The sequence below is a fragment of the Aedes albopictus genome, chromosome 2 (assembly GCF_035046485.1).
Source record: "Aedes albopictus strain Foshan chromosome 2, AalbF5, whole genome shotgun sequence".
Taxonomy (NCBI): domain Eukaryota; kingdom Metazoa; phylum Arthropoda; class Insecta; order Diptera; family Culicidae; genus Aedes; species Aedes albopictus.
This window is the reverse complement of record NC_085137.1, coordinates 479949503-479969935: the sequence shown is the minus strand read 5'-3', so window position 1 is coordinate 479969935 and position 20433 is coordinate 479949503. Positions and strand designations below refer to the sequence as shown.

The window sequence follows — 20433 nt, the reverse complement described above, 5'->3', positions numbered from 1 at the left end:
TCCTCCGCAATCTCTTGGAGGTTAGGGGCCGGAAGTCTTTCGTCCTGTGCACATACTCCTAGATCTGTTACCACGCCACCTTCGGTACTTGCAACGTCACCATTGAGGAGCTCATCGTAATTCTGCCGCCATCTCTCGACCACCTCACGCTCGCTCGTGAGAATATTCCCGTGATTATCTCGGCACATGTCGGCTTGTGGCACAAAGCCTCTGTGCGAGCGGTTCAGCTTCTCGTAGAACTTTTAGAGGTCCTTAGCGCGGTACAGCTCTTCCATCGCTTCGCGATCTCGTTCTTCCTGCTGCCGCTTCTTCATACCGAAGACTGAGTTCTGCCTGTTCCGCGCCTGTTTGTAACGTGCCTCATTCGCTCTCGTACGGTGTTGCAGCGTTCTTGCTCATGCTGCGTTCTCCTCGTTTTTCAACTGTTCACATTCGCCGTCGGAGTCGCGACGCCTGGTGCTGTAGCCGAGGTACTACCTATGGCGGATCGGATGTCCCTCCAGCCATCTTCAAGTGTAGCTGCGCCAAGCTGCTCTTCCGTTGGTAGGGCCACTGCTAACTGCTGCGCGTAGTCTTGAGCCACTTCTACGTTACGAAGTTGCTCGATGTTGAGCTGCGACGTTCGACTTCGACGAAAGTTTTGAGCGCATGCATACAGCGACTAAGTAGTGATCCGAATCTATATTCGCACTGCGGTATGTGCAGACATTGGTTATATCCGAGAAGAAATTTCCGTCGATTAGAACGTGGTCGATTTGGTTTTCTGTTTGATGGTCGGGTGATCTCCAGGTGGCTTTGTGGACATCTTAGCGGGGAAAGAAAGGTGCTTCGGACTACCATACCACGGGAGGCTGCAAAGTTTACGCATCGCTGGCCGTTATCATTCGATACGGCGTGCAGGCTGTTTCGCCCGATTACCGGTCTGTACATTTCCTCCTTTCCTACCTGCGATTTTCACGTCACGCAGCGAGCAACCATCGTATGTTTGCTCTAACTGCGCGTAGAACGCTTCTTTCTCGTCATCGGGTCTCCCTTCGTGTGGGCAGTGGACGTTGATGATGCTGTAGTTGAAGAAACGGCCCTTAACTCTCAACATGCACATCCTTGCGTTGATCGGCTGCCACCCGATCACACGTTGTCGCATCTTGCCCAACACTATAAATCCTGTTCCCAGTTCATTGGTGGTGCCACAGCTTTGGTAGAAGGTAGCCGCTCGATGCCCGCTTTTCCAAACTTTCTGTCCAGTTCAACAAATTTCCTGCAACGCCACGATGTGGAAGTTGCGGGGATGTAGTTCATCGTAGGTTATCCTGTCACATCCTGCGAAACCAAGTGACTAACAATTCCATCCATGTTCCAAGTTTCCAATCGCAGTCCTTTTTCCGTCGCGTAGGTCTTTTCCGATTGTATTGAGTCGTATTTTCACCTATATTGTTCGCAATGGGGATTTTTACGGGTGGCTTATTGGGATTAAGCCTGGAACACATAGCGTCCGTTCCGTCGAGGTTTGCGTTTTTCTGACAGTTTTCCCATGGGAAATGTGTCAAACTACTGTCACGCGCACGCAAACGTATGCATTGTGTGGGGCACTTCACGCCAACACTTCAGTCTCGCCGGAGGGCCATCGTGTCAGTTCTGGTTAACATCCCAACCAACACTGGGACGACCACGCTGATGGGGCTAACACCTTGGATCTAGCAGGGCGTGATGCAGCATTTCTTACTCAGCCGCTGGATGCAAGATAAGACGCTGTTTGTGCCGCACCTTCTTGGGTAACAGACACTCAGGTCGTACCAGTGAGGGTTTAGGCACGTCAAACTCGAACAAACTACGCCTACCTAACATGCATCGAGCGGGCCTTCCCAAACAACACAATGCGATTTCGCGGGCCATCCCCATCGCCAACATAAACTGATTTCCAAGCAAGATTCGACCAGGCCCCAGGTCGCATTGTCAGTCGACACTAACACACTCGAAAAAGATGAGCAGTAGGCCTACCTTGCCGCTTGCGGATCCCCTGGGTCGTACCCCCTCAATATAGCTAAGGGGTGATACACAAATTATGTTACGCAAAAATCGACGTTTTTCCAGAAGCAAAGCGTGTAGTGTTGTAGGTTTGAAGCTTTTACCATCATTAATAACGTCAAACCAAACATCAACCTATCATTCACCTATTTTTGTTTTGGCCACCAAACCCAACATGGACCCAATACGTGTTTGATGTTGGTCCAACAGTGGCCCAACATTGAATAAAAATTGACCCGACAGGGTTTTCGTGTTTCGTGCCCAGTTACTCATTCGAGTGACAATGTATTCAATTGACAAGAATTCGCTTCTTTGATAAGTGCTCTGATTGAATGAAATCGTTTTGAACATGAATAGAAGGAAAAATTACTGAAAAGATTTGTTGGTTAGTGTTCAAATGAATGAGTTGAATTTTTGCAACACTGCTACCAGCTAAGCACATCTTTGAGTAATATTTGTTAGCTAATATTACGTAGAATATGTCTTAAATTGCTTTTAGGGGTTTGTTTTAAGAGTTTGGGTCAGATGGGGGGAGGGGGTCAAGAAACGTTTATGAAGTGTTTAAGGTAGAACCTGTGAAAATGTTAACAAATGGAATAGTAGGAACAGAAGTTGTCGAATGTTGCTAAAGTGTATTTTTTTAGCAATTCTTGAACTACCATTAGATCTTACCAATTCACTACTGAAAAGTTTAGCTTCATGGTATAGCATTAATCTCGAAAAAAAGGGCGGTGAACGCGGAGTTTCTGATAAAATCATCCACTTAGGAACCCAAAAATGCCCACAAAGAATTTCTGTTGAATGCTCAAGGTAAAATCTTGAGTAAAATTGTGCAATCTCTGTAACAAAACGTTATGTATTTCTTGATGTAATCTCTTAAAAATTTTCCAATGGAAATCTTGAGAAAACTTGTTTAGGTTGATGGTGCAAATATCATGACCTTCTGACTATTTACATCAGCCCTCTCCTCGAAATGACAAACCAAAGATCGAAAATCGACGAGAATATTGAAAATATGAAGACTGCTAACTTCGTCTGCACCACACATTCCCCATACATTCACTTGATCAAAACAAATCTCACCTTGAAGGTGCAAATCGCATCATCTTGCAAGAGGTTTTCCTCAACGCAACGGCAGACGATTACCAAAAAAGTCAGTTTGGTTGAAACCAGATAGAATGGTGATCACGCATGATTTCATGTTTAGCGCTGGGCGGGTTTATTTTGGCACTGCTACCGCAGCTGGTTGGGTCATTTTTTCGAGTGATGGCTTTGAAAGAGGTAAGCTGAAGATGTTTTGTTATATTCGAATTATTTGACAAAGTAACACTGCATATAAAATATTTTTAGATCGTTGTGATTTTCGCGATGGCGTTCATTGCATTGAACGCTGCACCCGTTGATGACAGCTCCGCGGCAACCATCGTTCGCCAGGAGTTCGTGAGAACTGATGATGGCTATAGATTTGAGTGAGAAGTGTTGTCTACAGTGTGAAATGAAGAGTTACATAATGATGAATTGTTTTTGAAGGTATGAAACAAGTGATGGACAAACCAGACAAGAGGAAGGAAAACTCGTGACGGATGCCGATGGAAAGCAATATATGAAGGTACACGGATCATTCAGTTACATTGGTCCTGACGGAAACACCTACTATGGCAGCTATGAAGCGGATAAGGATGGATACCAGTTTACGCCCACTGAGCCATCTGTCGGTATTCCAAACAGTGCGCTACTGTCATTGGTGGGTTGATGTGATGAGATGAATCATGTTATAATAAAATTTCGTCATAACCAGGGTATTGGTTCCCTTATTAGGCATGTGGCTCCCATTTTCATCTTACGAAAAACAAAGGAATGAAGCGCTGTTTGTTTTATTTCTTTTTTTGTATTTTTTGTTAGAAGAGAGCACCCATGAAACCAAAATGAACGGAATCAATAGGTGCCGTAATCGCTTGTTTTTGAATAGGATGAGTATGGGAGCGTGAGATTACTGATGGAATACATACCCTAACTAATTTGAGGTAATTCAATATAGCATATAATTTGAATAATGTTTAGTTTTAAAAGAAACCCGCTTCTATACTTAAACAATAAAGAACGCTTTGGTATTTTTATACAAACCCCTCAAACTCTGAAGTTTGCATACCGGCCTGAAAAACACCGATGAAACATTAAGTGAGTTAAAACAAATTTAAATTTTTAACCTGGCTAATCATACCTTTATGACTGAATATTCCTTTCCAATTTTATCTCGGAAGCATTTCAATTACACTGCATCTTAAATTTGTCGCGGAAATATAAAAAAAATGTTTTCAACAGACTTTTCTATGACATTCAATAGAATAATTGCTGTTTATATTTCTATTGAATGCTCCCAGATTCAGTTTGGAAACTCGATTATTAACATTTTCTCCCAATTGGAACGAAATACGGAGACAGAGTATAGTAAACCTATAGATGTATTGTCCAGTTTTGCAGAAGGTCTTATGGTTAGGTAATTTTATAGAATCTGATCTAAAAATGAAAAACGTTTTCCAGGATTTCTTCGTACACACTCTGGTAAAACTAGAGATAAAAATAACAGTTTATGTAGTTAAAGGTCCTTATATTTATCGTAATTTTTATAATCATCGTAAAAATAATCTTAAAAAACTTCCTAAAAGCTTGAAATTTGATATCCTTAGCTCAAAATCGACAAAACGTTACACCCCTTTGCATCTGGGCCCCTCAATTTAGATACAGCTGTTCAAAGGCAGCTTTCTTTTAGTAAGTAGGAAGTTTTTAGTAGGCATAATAAATTTAAGGAGCAGAACAGCGATCACAAAACCTTGAAAATTTCTGCTAGGGAAAAAACACAATGATCTTGTGAAAAGCATATATACAATAGGAGATACTAAAAGTTTGGTGAAAATAGTGCTAGGCCATATAATCATGGGCTCATGGACTTTATTTTTGATCACACGATAGGAAATATATTATAGAAGCAGTTACGGTTCACATCATGAAATATGGATGCACTATGGAGGTTTTTCGAATGGATAAAATCCATTTAAGCTACTTTCAAACATTTGCGATACAGGTTTCGCACCAAGGTTGTAGTTCAAAGCAATTCTCACATATGTTCAGAACATTTTATTTCAAAATACCTAATTGCACTTGAGAAGATATATCTCCTCAAAATTGTACTCTCATTGTTCAACGCCGTTCCATTCGTAAGCAAATTTACAGTTTGGTAACCGTTGGCCGATATCCACGCTCATCGGCAGTGTAGTCCACTCGGAATCGTTGCCCATTTGGATCGGTGAATTCGTACGATCCCGTGATGGAAATGGCTGGAGCTTCGGCACCCTCCACCGGTTTCAGGACACCGGTCTCCTCGCGCTTCTGGCCATCGGATTGTTCGTATCTAAAAGATTATTGAAATATATTACGAGTTTATAGAAAATAGTGGAACTAAATATAATTCCTACGCGAAGTTGTAGCCCCCATCGAGGTTGTTCTCGTTTGTAAACTGCACGATTTGAACTTCATCCTGTGGCGCTGCTAGGGTACATGCCAAGAGAGTGAACGAGAACACAATCTGAAAAGGAAGATTTCGATATATTATTTTATCGAGAAGTTCATCGGTCTTGCGAAAAGAAAAGTAATATAAAGTAATATAAACCAATTTTTAAATGTTAAAAGACGAGATTGAATTTTAGAGCTTTGAACATTATTCGATCTAGCTTAAATATGAAAGTTAAGTACAGTTCTCTGAAATTGAGCTACTGGAAAAAAAATAACAAATCATGCTTGTTTTAACCCTCTAATACCCAACCTCGCCTTTAGACGGGGTATGGTTTAAGGATTTTTGTATTTTTTCTTGCCTGGGCAATCAAAACTTTTATATTTTTAACTGAAACTAAGGACTGTTCCCTATATTTCCAAATGGTTTTTACTGTCTTTTAAAGCGTATTGACATTTTTTTAATTAATGATAAATTGATGTTTTGGTTGTCACCTTTAAGATGTCATTGGTTCATCTGTGATTAAAAACAGTTAACATAGGGTATGTGTGCCATCAGTAATCTCATGCTCCCATTTTCATCCTATTCGAAAACAAGCGAATTACGGCACCGATTGAATCCGTTCTTTTTGTTTTCATGTGTGCTCAGTTCTAACAAAAAATACAAAAATAAGAAACAAAACAAACAGCGCTTCAATCCTTTGTTTTTCGTGGGATGGAAATGGGAGCCACATGCTTAATAAGGGAACCAATACCCTATTTAAAAAAAATCTTCAATCATTCTTTTATAGTAAAGGAGTTTAACCTTTTGAAGCCCGATTTTTTCAAATCGTTGTTATAGAGTTTTTTTTCACGTATTTCGGAGGTTTTAGTACTCAATAGCGTACAAAGGGTAGAATATGATGCAGAATATTTTCCTAAGTCATCCAAACTGTTCTTGAGTTTAGATCCTAATGTCTAACGGTCGGTAACGGTCGCGTGTAACTACGCAACAATATGGACAAACAACATGCAACATAGAGTCTACAGCCGTGATAATATCTTTTTTGCTGTTTTGAGTTACACAACATTACCAACCGTAATGATTGTATCTATTTCAATATTTAGCGTAAAACTGAATCAACAAATCTTCACCACAACCCTCGATTCGTGGCTGTAGTCCTTATCTTCGGCAGAAGTTCACGGATCTGGTTGGGTTAGACTAGGTAACGTAACTTTTTATAGCACACATGTTTCAAAGGTACAAAACAATGCCTACTAGTCTTTGAAGGATTTTAGCAAATATGGTTCATTACGGGTACTCACTAAACAGATTAAATTGCTGCGTAAGCCATGATTTTCTGCTTATTTGAAATGTTACATGATTTTGCGAATGAAATAATCAAAGATTGCCTTGGTGATCACGACGTTTAATCAGTTTAATCAGTTTACGCTGTTAAGTTAATCCCCCTATCATGTATCATTATTTAGTGTAGCAGGCTAGCATTGCAAGTGTAGATATAAAGTTGTATACTCCATGAAAGAATGGATGACCTAAATTATTACAAACACTTCATGAAATGAACATTGAAAGTTAATAGATTCATGGATCCAATTTAGTTGTGCAACGTTATTATGTAAAACGAAATCACCTCATGTCACAGTGGTTAATTTTATCAACCAAGCTCCATAACAGTAAGGATGACCCATAAGATCCAAAAAATATATAGCAACGCTTATTGTTCTTCGAATTACTTTGGTAAATAAGGTGGATGTAACATTTCTTAACGTACTGGCAAAAGCTATTATCACAAGTGTAGATGGACACGAATGCCAACCTATTTGGTAAAGTGTCTTTAATAAAATATAATAATAATAACAAGTGTAGAACTGAAGCTATGGTCTCCGAAGTAGTTTGGTTGATCTGGAATATTTCAAACTTTCTTGGAATGACTCATGAAATGCCAGGGGGATAATAGATTACAGTTGGATGTGTAATGGTACAGTTCACTGTGAGATTAACTACTGTTACTGTCAAAAGTTAAACTTCAGGACAGTTTGGACGACCCGTAATGTCCCAAAGGTTCATATTATAACATAGTAGACTTCTGGTTGGTCCAGTAATCGCGATTGATTATACAACGTTACTGTATCAGTAAGTAGCCATTTTACGAGTGTAGACCTGAAGTTCTGAACTCCGAGGTAGTTTGGCTTATCTGGAATATACCTATAGTGTCTCTAAACGACAATTAAGATTCCAATAGCTTCACGGAACCCAGCAGATTATGCAATGCTATTATTTATGGCAAAAACACAAAGTTATTCTTGTAGACTTGAACAAAATCATTATATGACAGTTTGGACGACCCTGAATGTCCCAAAGGATTATAATAACATCAAGTAGACTTCAGATTGATCCAGTAACTGCGGTTGATTTTGCAATGTTTCTCAGAATAATAGATATGGCTACTGTTACGAGTGTAGACCTGACCCAACCAGAAGCACATAACAAGATCATAACAAAATTATGACAACTGTTGTCAGAAATAACAATAGTTGATATAATTCTGTTATAAGGATTTTTCCAAGTGAATATCCAAAACAAAATTATATTAACATATGTAACTACATCATAACAAAACTTGTTTCATTTATTCCAACAGATGTAGGGTCAATGCTCCCTTAGTGGAGGTAGTACCAATAGTGGTGGTAGTGACAGATTAGCACTATTTTGACCGAAAAGCTCGCAAATGACATTTTTAATAGATGTATTATACTAAATTGATGACAATAATTCAGTTTTGTGTTCATGAATTATCAAAACACCTATTTAAAAAAAAAATTTTCCTGAATTTTTTGCTTTTGCACCTATAGTGGTGGTAGTCCTATAGAGGTGGGTCCCATACGAATTCAATGGGATGCACCACTATAGGAACCAATGTTAAATATTAACACCGTAATAGGAACCGTGTACTTATAGTTGGTGCAAGTGATTTAATAGGAAAAACTGAACTAAATGGTGGTTTAACATTTTTCCTAACAAGTCCAAATAAAGAACTCCCGATTAACGTTTTCCGACTTTTTATTTTGTAGTCTTATCAATTTTGTTCAATTATTTTACTACAAGGAGCTACTAATATCACCACTATTGGTACGTTTACCATATAACATCATTTGTTATATTATGCATTATAATATAATTGCCTCTAACATAATTTCGTTACACGTTTATTGCAATCTTTGTTATATTTTTCGTAACAAAATTATTTCCTAATTTTCCGTGTTGTATTTTTTGATATTTTTTTATTATTTGGTCACGTCAAGAGATTTGTAACGAAACTTGTTGCAAATTTGTTCTTAAATATATAACAGAACTTGTTACAATTTTATTATGATTTCGCCAATTTATTCTAACAAAATTTTATATAATCTTGTAATAACTATACCTATATTTTTGTTTCAATTGGAACGAGTTTTGTTTGAATTTTTGTTGTTTTAACTTCTAACGGTATATTTTTTATAACAATCATTGTTACATAAATCACAGTAGCAAAATGACACAACTTATAATAATTTTGTTTTTCCCTTCTAGACAGGGAAATTCTAAATACCAAAGTAATTTAGCTGACCTAAAACATCCCTATAGTGTCTATAAATGGCATTACAGATTTCAAGAGTTTCACGGATCCCAGTAGATTATGTAATGCTATTAATTACAGTGAAAACACAAAAAGTTATTCTTGTACTGGATGAGTACGATTGGAATATATTGATTCCGGAATGCTGGCTTTCACAGTCTTTGGTAAATCAAAACGGCAAGTTTTGCTTTTCCCGACGTTTCGGCTTTTTATTAAGCCTTTTTCAAAGGATAAGCTGTCAACCGTTCTTGTAGATTTGAAGGACTTTACTACAGGACAGTTTGAAACAACTAGAGCATCCTAGAATAAAAAACACATTCTGATATTCTTAACAAAGCTTAAATGAATACAAATGAACGTAACCATTATCCAAATTCAGTTTTTAGAACAACTGGTATGTCAATTAGTTCGTGTCTTTAAACTTTATGAGGTCCAGGATGTTTAAGGTTGTCAGTGAAGTCTGAAACACAAATATTCCCATTTTTCCTCAATAGAGGACTTAACTTGCAATAACTTTGCCGAAGACAGTATTCTGTTTTACTGTGTGAATTTATACAGTCGTTTCTATGTTGGGGTCTTATATATGACCCCTCCGGCTCCAAAGGGTTAAGGGGGTTGGATTAATTTCTTATAAATTAATTTAAAAAAATAAAATTTTCAATGAAAAAAAAATAAAATAAAAACATTTCAACAATAATCATAAAACCTCAAAATGTTTTTGTTTTAAAAAATCAGTGTTGGCATACTGATATAGGCTTCCACAAAAAATATAAAAGTGTAGGGATGTTCAAAAATAAAAATAAGACAAATCAAAAACTAAAATTCACAAAATCGAGAATTAAAAAGAATCATCTTCCAAAACATGTTTGAGTCGATTTTAGATGACGAAAAATTATATTTACATCAAAATAAAAAAAATGGGTATTAGAGGGTTAGGATGATTTTTTTAAATTTTCGTCGTTTTAAATGAGAAATAGTTTAAATTTTAAGTCATCCATAATGTTAACAGCAACTAAACAATATTTGCTTTATACTTCAGCGGACACATTCATAAAACTAATGTATTTTCATCGATGTTTAGCGTTTTGAAAATTTGGTTTTAAAACGGAAGTGGTACAAAAAGGCCATCTGCCATTGGGTAAGATGTTCCTCCATGTGTATCTCAATCTCCCTGGAAACACATGACTAATTAAAAAAAAAATCATAAGAAAACCTATAAGCACGAGAATCCGGAAGTTACCAATTCTCATTGGGAAATATTGTTCTATCGCGATAACATAAAAATACATAACGATAACATAATATGTTATCAGTTTCCAAACGCACATTTCAAAGCTTTCCCAAAACTGAGGGTCTGGTGGACCTCTAATCTAAAAATAGATTCCGCTTTCTACTTTCAATGCGACTGTAGTACGAAATCATACCCTACAACCACTCTCCCTCGCCCTGAGTCCCGTTGGTATATACCTACGACCGGTAATCACTCGATCATGGTTTGAGACCCACTGGGCGCAATAGTTGAAAACATGGGTTATGAATATAAGAAACTTCATTGAACTGCTAAAAATGTTGTTAAAGTAGATTTTTATTATTTTGGTCGCAAACATAGCTCGGAATGATAGCAGAACTAGTTATCAATAAGCTGTATTTGCCCATATTGATAACCAAATGTAATAATGAATAAAATATTGTATAACACAATTAGTTATCTACTTGAAGTCAATAATAACTTAACTTCCTATCATTTTGTTACTCTTAGTGTAAATTTGAGTTCACATTTTTGTTATGTTACCTCATAATGCAACCTAAATGATAACAAACTCAATTATCAAACCAATGATAGCCAGGTAACAGAACTTGTTATCATTTTGTTATCCACCTTTGCTCGGGAATTAAATGTCGTTAAGATTTCATTATTTTTTCTATGTGGGGCGTTCCAGTTCCAGGGATATTCCAGATGATCTCAGGGGTTTCAGGAACGTTCCAAGTGTGTTTCTAGGCATTTCAGGGGTCTTCCACGAGTTTCAGGGAGTTAAATGGGCCTTCCTGGGATATTTGAAAGGATTGCAATAGCGTTCCTGGTGTTTTCAGCATGCAAAAATTTGTTGATTGCTATTTGAATAAAAGAGATGATTTTTCTAACACTGGTCCTAGGGAGTTTCAGAGTATTTTAGAGCAGTGTTGGGAGTACTCACTTGCAAGAGTGATACTCACTTGCTTCTATCTCAGTCCAGAAGCATGCTATCAAAAATGATGTTTGAAGTGCTTTTAGATTGTAGTTTGCCGGTTAAAGTAAAGGGCGCAGACGCATACCAAAGTTGTGAGAGATCTGTGAGTAAGAGGTGAGTAAAACTCGTGTAATTTATGCTCACCTTGTGCTCACAGTTCTCTCACGGTTTTGGTATGCGTCTGCGACCTTTACTTTATTCGGCAAACTTTTAGATTAAACTACTATCTAAAAGCCCTTCAAACATCATTTTTGATAGCATGCTTCTGGACTGAGATAGAAGCAAGTGAGTATATTTTTTTCAAATGAGTATTCCCAACACTGTTTTAGAGGTGTTCATGGGGCTTTAGGGAGTTGCAGGGGCGTTTCAGGGGCTATCAGAAGCATCACAGGGTGTTTTAGGTGGTTTCTGAGGCGTTCCATGGATGTTCTAGACAGCCGTCCTACGTATAATTGTCCCATGTTGTATGGAAAACCCTGTATACGTGGAACAATTATGCGTAGAACGGCAGTAGGCGTCTCAGGAGCTTACAGGTGCTTTCTAGGAGATTTCAGGGACTTCCTCTCAATCCAATGAAAATCTTTCAGAATTCTCTTGAAATTCCCTGAAAAGCATTGCTACGCCTTCGATACATATCCCGGGAACTTGTTTGAACCTCACAAGAAACTTAAAAATGAAAATCTGACAGATACATTAATATTTCAACTACCAATGTGAACCGTTCAACAATTAGCATGAATCAGTGAACATTAGGTTGAGCTAGCTTGAGGAATAGTTAAACATTTGGGTTCCCAACTTCCGTTACAAATATTTCAATTTCTATTAGAAAATGGAACTTAAGGGAATTCGAATTCAATGGAAAGTGTAAGAAATGAATGAATCCAAACGATCAATGAAAAAAAAATCCAGTACTAATTGTTCAATAATTAGCAAATTAACATAACCATACTGGGAAAAACTTGAAAATTGGAAGACACAGAATGTTGATTATTTGGCAAACTGAGAGATGAAAAAATGAAAAAAAAATCACGTTCTAGTGAGATTCGAATCCAAGACTACGTATTCGGTAGACCGGTGCTTTGACCAACTAAGTCCCAGAACAAGTAACAATTCCGTGGAATGAAAAGCCAAACTGACACCGAGTACACACCATGAACACTCCTATTTTTACAATTACACGTTACTTGTTCTGTGGCTTAGTTGATTAAAACGCCGGTCTAGCGAATACGGAGTCTTGGGTTCGAATCCTACCAGAACGCTATTTTTCACAATTTCATCTCACAATTTACCAATTAATCAATACTCTTTTTCCTCCAATTTTCAACGGCGTGTTTTGAAACACTCGCCTCTACGGATCAACGATCAACGCGACAATTGTAATCATGTTGTTGTAGTAGTGCAACGGCACCAAATCTCCCCAACTTTTGCAAAACATGGTAAATTCACATTTTTTTAACGTAGTACTTGTTTTCTAGTTTTGAATAGATAGTCTTTCGCATTCCTTCTCATGTTAACTAGTTAAATTACTTAGCTTATTATATTGGCACATATCACTTTCTTCCACAAATGTTTTAAATATTAGCTTTCACAGCAATATCCTTTGATAACTCGTTAATTGCACAACTCACCAAAAGCTTCATATTTCCACAAAAATGTTATCCAAAAAGGTCTCCACTTGGTATAGATCCAATCTCACTCCTTAAAAGCACTTTTCCGAACAGTACAAGCCACTTGCCGCCGCCGTTTATCTATGCGAAGCCCAGATTCCTTGCGGACTGCCACCGACCGTGTAAGCCGTTCAAGCGCGCGTTTGCACTCGTCTAACGTTTATTGCTGAAATCGCCACTCGGTGGTAAGCGTGCTCGAGAGGACACCTATGAACTTATGACCGCGGTAGAATAATAAAACGATTTGCGAGCTTGCGCCAGCATTTATATAGAGAAGAGGCTGTACTTATGTAGCAACTTTAGCACATTAGATGCTGAAACCCTTCCTCCCAAAACAAATGTGTGTGTCCACCTCTAGCTAACCTGGCTCCAACGCAAGAAGATGAGCAGCCGACGACATCGTCGCCACCTTCGTCTTCTTGAAGATCCGAGGGTACTCCGAAACCATTTCGTCGGTCAGCTGAGTGCGTTTAAAGGAACGAGAGAACATTTTATCGCAAATGATGATAAATAATACAGAATGCACTTTTTTTTTTCTTTGCAGTGTCTGAGAAGTGCAGCAAAGCCAAATGTTCGTACAGGACCACGCCACGCCGATTAGGCGTTCTTATACTGAAGAACTCCGGAGGCAACGGATTGATAGTGATTCATTTTTTATTCGGGATATTGGACAACGGATGCAAGCCATTAACATATAAGCTTCTCACGTTTGGCCGAAAAGTAAGTAAAAATCGATGTTCACGAATTTCTGGCGGGCGACTGTCATTGAATTTCCGGAGAAGATTAATGTCACTTTGGCCGATTAGGGAGACAAATTGATTGAGAGCAATTATCTGCAGCGCCAAAGCCTTGTTCAGAATTTTAGCCACAAATCCCGATCTCACGCCCACAATGAACTGTGATTCAACCCGAGAACTCCACCCTGGTGATGATACGGCGAAAATTATCATAAAAATAGCCAGCCTGAAGTTCGACATCACATGTACACCCACCGATAAACGAATCACAACAGGCAGTTGCAATAAACAAGAATCTCCTGTGGGGATCTCGCCGTATCATGCCGAATGTTTCGACAGGCGCAAATCATGGCAAACAGTGTCCCTCTATATTTTGACTGCTACGTCAGCAAAAAAAAAAACAGGGTGAGGTTCTGATTCTCGACTTTAACTAAATTTTGATTTCAAAAACATGTTTTCCTTTTTATTTCTGATGCCGACTGGTACATTACATTTCTATTATCCAAATGAACGACGAGACAATCAAACTGCATCATACATTCGAACTTAGATAGAACCGCGATGCTAAACAAAATAATATGCAAAGACGGAGTGGCACAAAGCCTTAGACCTCAATGCAATGCAATGGTTTGAATTTTAATAACTCAATAATCGCGTCAACTTTAGTACATACAGATAAGTGGAAAATTGGTCAGCAATCAGATAGTGCCATTATCGGATCTCAATAACCGAATCAAGTTTCAACAGACAGTAATTTTATTATTTTGAGATAAGTGCAAGAAACCATGTTGCATACAAAAATAAATCAAACAAATGTCATTAGAAACACGGACACCATTTACCGGTAAGAGACACAACAAAACGTCACAATTAAAACACTCAAAAAGCATGCACAAATGGGTACGAAATTAAAACATTTCTTGCAAAAAATACCATCTCCCGAATCGGAAACCGAAGCTTGAGGGCTTCTTAAGATCATTGGCGTAGCTAGGATTTTTTTTCTGGAGGGGGCCCAGGGGGGCCTGACTAGTAATGACTTTTAAGCGGGATGGGCGCCAGATATGTGAATATGCAAATCGGCATTGCAGTTTGGAGGAATCAAAATGACTGTTTTAGATTTGTTCCTAGTTTCGTAAACTATATGAGTATAAATAATTCCTCCAGGATTTTTTTTTCCATAGCTTGAGCATCATGGATTCCTCAAGAGACTCCTTCAAGAATTCACCCAGAGATATCTACAAGGATTTCTTCATATATTCTTTCCAGAATTCCGGTAGAGATTGCTCCAATAATTCCATCTGGAATGATTCGAAGTATTTTTGCAGCAATTTATTGAAAAAAATCTTTCAGAAAACTATACTAGCGATTATTCAACCCTTTAGGACGCGCGCTGTTGTAAAAAGTACAACATTACCAAAAAAAAAACTTCGCTCGTCGTATACAGCGCGAGCGCGGTGCAGTTTCGGTTGCTTGATGGTGCAAGTCCTAAAAGGTTAAAAATAATCCAGGAATTGCTCAAAACATTTTTACAAAAAATCCTTTAGGGGTTCACACAAGTATTCCATCAATAAATCTTCCAAAAAATAGTACAGACACGGATTTCTTCATATTTTTTTTCAGGGATTCCTACAAAAATGCTTCCAGGAATTCGCCAAGAAAGCTTCCCTGAGATTCCCTAAGGAGCTCCTCATGGAGTTTCTTCAGAAATTTCTCCAAGAATTCCTGCAGGGAATCACGCGAATTCCTTCTATAATTCTTTCAGGAACAACTTCCGGGATTATTTTAAAAATGCCTGAAAGAACTCTTTTTAGGATTCCCTTAGAAACTCCTCCAGAAATTAATACAGGATTTCAGGATTCCTCAGGAATTTCAGCAATTTCTTCAGTACTTCCCTCAGAAACTCCTCCTAGAATTCCCTCAGAAATTGAACTTTGTATTTCATCTGGAATTCTTCCTGGGATTCCTCCGGGAATTCCTCAAGGAACTCCTCCGGGAACTGCTTAAGGGATTTATCCAGAAAATGTTCAAGGAATTCCTGCATGGATACCTCTAAAAGTTTCTACAGGGATTCGTCCAGGAATTCCTCTAGAGGTTTCTCTAGGGATTCCTCCAGGAATTCCACCAGGAATTCCCCCAGCAATTGTTCCAATGATTCTTTAAGGAAAAACTCCAGGAATTCCTCCAGGAATTGCTCATGGAATTTATGCAAGTCCTCCAGAACCCCTCTAGAAATTTCTCAAGGAATTTCTTTAGAGATTCCTCCAGATATTCCTACAGGCATATCTCCAGGCATTGTCCCAGGAGTTCCTCCAGAATTTTCCCAAAATTCCTACAGGAATTCCTATCGCAGTTCCTCCAGGAATTTCTCCAGGAAATCCTCCAGGGATTCCTTGAGAAACTCCCCCAGGAATTCCTCACAGAGTTAGTCCAGAAATTATTCTAAGAATTCCTCCAGGGATTCCTGCATAAACTCCTCCTAAAGTTCCTCTAGAAATTTCTTCAGGGATTTCTACAGGAATCCTCCAGGGATTCCTTCCAAAATTTCCCCAGAAATTACTCCGGGATTTTATCCAGGAAGTATTCCAGGTATTCCTTCAAACATTCCTTTAGGATTTCATCCAAGCATTTCTTCGTGAACTTCTCCAGGAATTACCCCAGGTAAATTCAGGAATTTCTTCAGATTTTTTTCCAGGTATTCATCCTGGAATTTTGCCAGGAATTTCTCCTCCAGGGATTCCTCTGAGGATTCTTCCAAAGATTCCTCCAGGAATTCCTCCGATGATTCCTCTAGTATTTCCTCCAAGAATTTCTCCTGGAATTCCTCCAAAAATTGCTAGAACAATTCCTTCTGGAAATCCTCGGGAAATTCCTCCTGGAATTCCTCCAGATATTCATCTGAGAATTCCTCTAGGAATTTCCTCAGAAATTTCTCCAGGGATTCCTTCCAAAATTCCTGTAGAGATTCCTCCAGGAATTAATTCAAGGATTCCTCCAGGAAGTCTCCCAGGGATAGTTCCACGGTATTGCCCCAAGAATTCCTCTAGGAATTTCTCCAGGAATTCTTTCTAAGATTCCGCCAGGATTTTGTACAGAAGTTCCTCCAGGAATTCTTCCTGGGTTTCCAACAGAAATCTGTCCAGAAGATGCTCCAGGCATTCCTGCTGAGGTTTCCTCCAGGATTTTTGTTTCCAAGAATTCCCCCTGGGATTCTTCAACAATTTCTCTAGAAATTTCTTTGAAGATTTCTCCAGGAATTTATCTGGACGTTTCTTCAGAATTACCCCAGCAATTCCTTTAAAAATTCCTCCAGACATTGATTTCCTTCAGAAATTTCCCCAGAAATTCCTCCCTGATTCCATGAATTACTCCAAGAATTCCTCCAGGGATTCGTGCATGAACTCCTCTTGAGATTCCTCTAGGAATTCCTTCAAGGATTTCTTCTGGAATCCTCCAGGAAATCCTCCAGGGATTCCATCAGAAATTTTTTTTTTTTACTTGTTCGTTTATTTGGAAGGCTCGGGCGCCACATGGGCATAACTGAGCCGAAATCTTTTGTTTTTACAATGAATTTACATTTTACAATTTATTACTGCCTTAAAACTATGTTAGTTTGGGAAGCCGATGTACTCGCGGCTGTTTCGAGGTTAAGGATTGAAAAAAAAAATTAAATTGGGAAGGAGGGGTTTACGGGTTTAAAACTAAATTATTTGCTAACTTATACTAAAACATTGATGGGACAAATTGTCCATATCTGTAACGGAACCAAAAAGAAAAGACTTTATCGGTAGAAAACGACAAGAAGAGGACAAACGGAAGGGGGGTGACGACAGACAGGGGCGAACAACAAAACCAAAAGGCGGACAACGAAAACAAGGAACGTACTACATCAAACTCTAACATCAACACGTTTCAAAAACTGATAAATCAGGTTCATGTATTCCAAATCAAGTCCTGCCAACACTTCTCTAACGGGTTTCTGTTGTTTTCCTCGGACCCGGAGAATTTCATGCAGCTCAGATCTGACCTCATGATACTCATTGCATCCCCATACGACATGTTCGATATCCTGGTAAGCCACACCACAGACACAGAGATTGCTTTCTGAGAGCCCAATACGGAAGGTGTGTGCGTTCAACAAATAGTGGTTGGACTTCAACCGACACATCACACGAATGAAATCGCGGCCTAAATCCAACCCTTTGAACCATGGCTTCTTCGACACCTGTGGAATGATGGAGTGCAACCATCTACCCATCTCTCCATCTCTCCATTTGTGTTGCCAGCTGATCAAGGTCTCCTGACGGGCCAATGCAAAAAATTCGTCGAAGGCGATTTGACGCTCGTAAATATCGCCTTCGCTAGCGCCCACCTTAGCCAGAGAGTCCGCTTTCTCATTGCCCGGGATTGAACAATTTGAAGGGACCCAAGCTATGGTGATGATGTATGAGCGTTTGGACAAAGCACTCAAGACTTGGCGTATTCCTTTCAGGAAGTACGCTGAGTGCTTCATCGGTTTCATTGACCGAACAGCCTCCAGAGAGCTTAGACTGTCGGTAAAAATGAAGTAGTGCTCAGGTGGAAGAGTGCGAATGTACTCTAAGGTGTAGTATATAGCCGCTAGCTCAGCAATGTATACCGAACATGGCTTTTGAAGCATGAAGGTGGCGCTATGAAATTCGTTGTAGACACCGAATCCAGTCGAATCATCGGTTTTGGAACCATCTGTGAAGAACTGTCTGGCCCCGCTAACATGCCCGAACTTACTTGCAAAAATTTGTGGAATACCTATGGAACGAAAAGATTCCGGTATACCGGTGATCTCATCCCTCATAGAGAGATCAAAATCCACAAAGGAGCTGTCGAAGTCTGAGAAGTTGTCACGATTGGTGTTAACCGGAGATGGGCTTACCTCCAGCGTCATGTACCAGTAGTACACACTCATAAAACGAGTTTGGGGATTCTGTTCGAGCAGCTTTTCGAAGTTTTCTATGACTAACGGATTCAGAACCTCGCATCGGATGAGGAACCGGAACGACAACTCCGCAAAGCGGTCTGTCAGAGGCTGTACACCAGCAAGTACCTCTAAACTCATTGTGTGAGTCGAGTTCATGCAACCTAACGCGATCCGAAGGCAACGGTACTGAACCCGTTGAAGCTTCAGCAAGTGTGTTTTCGCCGCGAATTGAAAACAGAAGCTACCGTATTCTAAAACCGATAGAATGGTTGTTTGGTACAGCCTGATCAGATCTTCCGGGTGTGCTCCCCACCATGTTCCGGTAATAGTTCGCATAAAGTTGATTCGTTTTTGGCATTTCTGTATCAGATACACAATGTGCTTCCCCCAGGTGCATTTGGAATCGAACCAGACGCCGAGGTATTGTGAAGACATGCTATGAGTGATTGTCTTACCCATCAGAACGAGCGGAAACTTAGCCGGTTTGTGTTTTTTAGAAAAGACAACCATCTCAGTTTTCTCCGGAGAGAACTCGATACCCAGCTTGAGAGCCCAAGTAGACAAATTGTCCAAAGTATCCTGTAGTGGTCCTTGCAGATCGACTGCTATTGATCCCGTTACAGAAACAACACAGTCATCCGCAAGCTGCCTTAACGTGCAGTTTTCCATGAGACATTCATCTATGTCTCTAACATAAAAGTTGTAAAGAAGGGGGCTTAGACATGAACCCTGGGGGAGGCCCATGTAGCTAATTCGTGAAACTGTCAAGTCGCCATGAGCGAAACTCATCTGCTTCTCAAACAGCAAATTATACAAAAAATTGTTCAGAATTGGTGAAAGGCCACTTTCGTGTAGTTTGTCGGAAAGAACATCGACACAAACTGAATCAAAAGCCCCCTTAATATCCAAAAACACTGAGCCCATTTGCTGCTTTTGAGCAAAGGCAAGCTGAATTTCTGAAGAAAGCACCGCAAGACAGTCGCTCGTCCCTTTGCCTCTGCGGAAACCGAACTGTGTATCTGACAACATGCCATTCGATTCAACCCATTTGTCCAGTCGAAAGAGAACCATCTTCTCCAACAGCTTCCGTAGACAAGACAACATCGCGATTGGACGGTACGAATTATGATCCGACGCGGGTTTCCCGGGTTTTTGAACAGCTATCACCCTCACTTGTCTCCAGTCATCCGGAACGATGTTGTTATCCATGAACTGATTGAACAAGTTCAACAAGCGCCTCTTAGCGACGTCGGGGAGGTTTTTAAGCAAGTTGAACTTGATTCGATCCATTCCTGGAGCGGAATTGTTACATGAAAGAAGAGCAAGTGAGAATTCAATCATTGAAAACGGCCTATCCATGTCGTCCCTATCGTCGGAAACATCACGAATTATTCGCTCCACGGGCACGGAATCTGGACAAACTTTTTTTGCGAACTTGAGGATCCATCGAGGAGAGCTTTCTCGATCCTCGTTGACCGACGACGCGTTACGCATTCTTCTACCGACGTTCCAAAGAGTTCTCATCGATGTCTCGCGCGACAAACCCTCGACGAACCGACGCCAGTAACCGCTTTTCTTCGCCTTGATCAAGTTCTTGAACTTGCTTTCAAGGGAAGCGAACCGCTTGAAGTTTTCGACCGAACCGCGTTTCCGAAACTCTTTGAACGCCGCGGATTTCTCGTGATAGATTTCTGTACA

At 39.6% G+C, this 20433-nt stretch overlaps 2 protein-coding genes across 2 annotated transcripts; one reads left to right on the top strand and one right to left on the bottom strand.

Annotated features, from left to right (window-relative positions):
- Positions 1 to 3154: 3154 nt before the first annotated feature.
- LOC109399172 (larval cuticle protein 65Ag1-like) lies at positions 3155 to 3792 on the top strand. Its single transcript, XM_062849282.1, has 3 exons — positions 3155 to 3306; positions 3376 to 3494; positions 3556 to 3792. The coding sequence occupies exons 1-3, from the start codon at positions 3217 to 3219 to the stop codon at positions 3776 to 3778; spliced, it is 432 nt and encodes a 143-aa protein (XP_062705266.1). The 5' UTR covers positions 3155 to 3216; the 3' UTR covers positions 3779 to 3792.
- A 1353-nt stretch (positions 3793 to 5145) lies between these two features.
- LOC109399160 (endocuticle structural glycoprotein SgAbd-5) lies at positions 5146 to 13320 on the bottom strand. The gene is made up of 3 exons (XM_019671586.3): positions 13006 to 13320; positions 5499 to 5608; positions 5146 to 5434 (listed from the first exon to the last, which is right to left on the bottom strand). Exons 1-3 carry the CDS (start codon positions 13015 to 13017, stop codon positions 5251 to 5253), a joined length of 306 nt encoding a protein of 101 aa, XP_019527131.3. The 5' UTR covers positions 13018 to 13320; the 3' UTR covers positions 5146 to 5250.
- Positions 13321 to 20433: the final 7113 nt, after the last annotated feature.

Coding starts and splice junctions, on each gene's coding strand:
- LOC109399160 (XM_019671586.3), bottom strand. Junction 5,435..5,498: donor GATGGGGGCTACAACTTCGC/GTAGGAATTATA, acceptor ATAATCTTTTAG/ATACGAACAATCCGATGGCC.
- LOC109399172 (XM_062849282.1), top strand. CDS start 3,217: ATGATTTCATGTTTAGCGCTGGGCGGGTTTATTTTGGCACTGCTACCG. Junction 3,307..3,375: donor GAGTGATGGCTTTGAAAGAG/GTAAGCTGAAGA, acceptor AAATATTTTTAG/ATCGTTGTGATTTTCGCGAT. Junction 3,495..3,555: donor GATGATGGCTATAGATTTGA/GTGAGAAGTGTT, acceptor TTGTTTTTGAAG/GTATGAAACAAGTGATGGAC.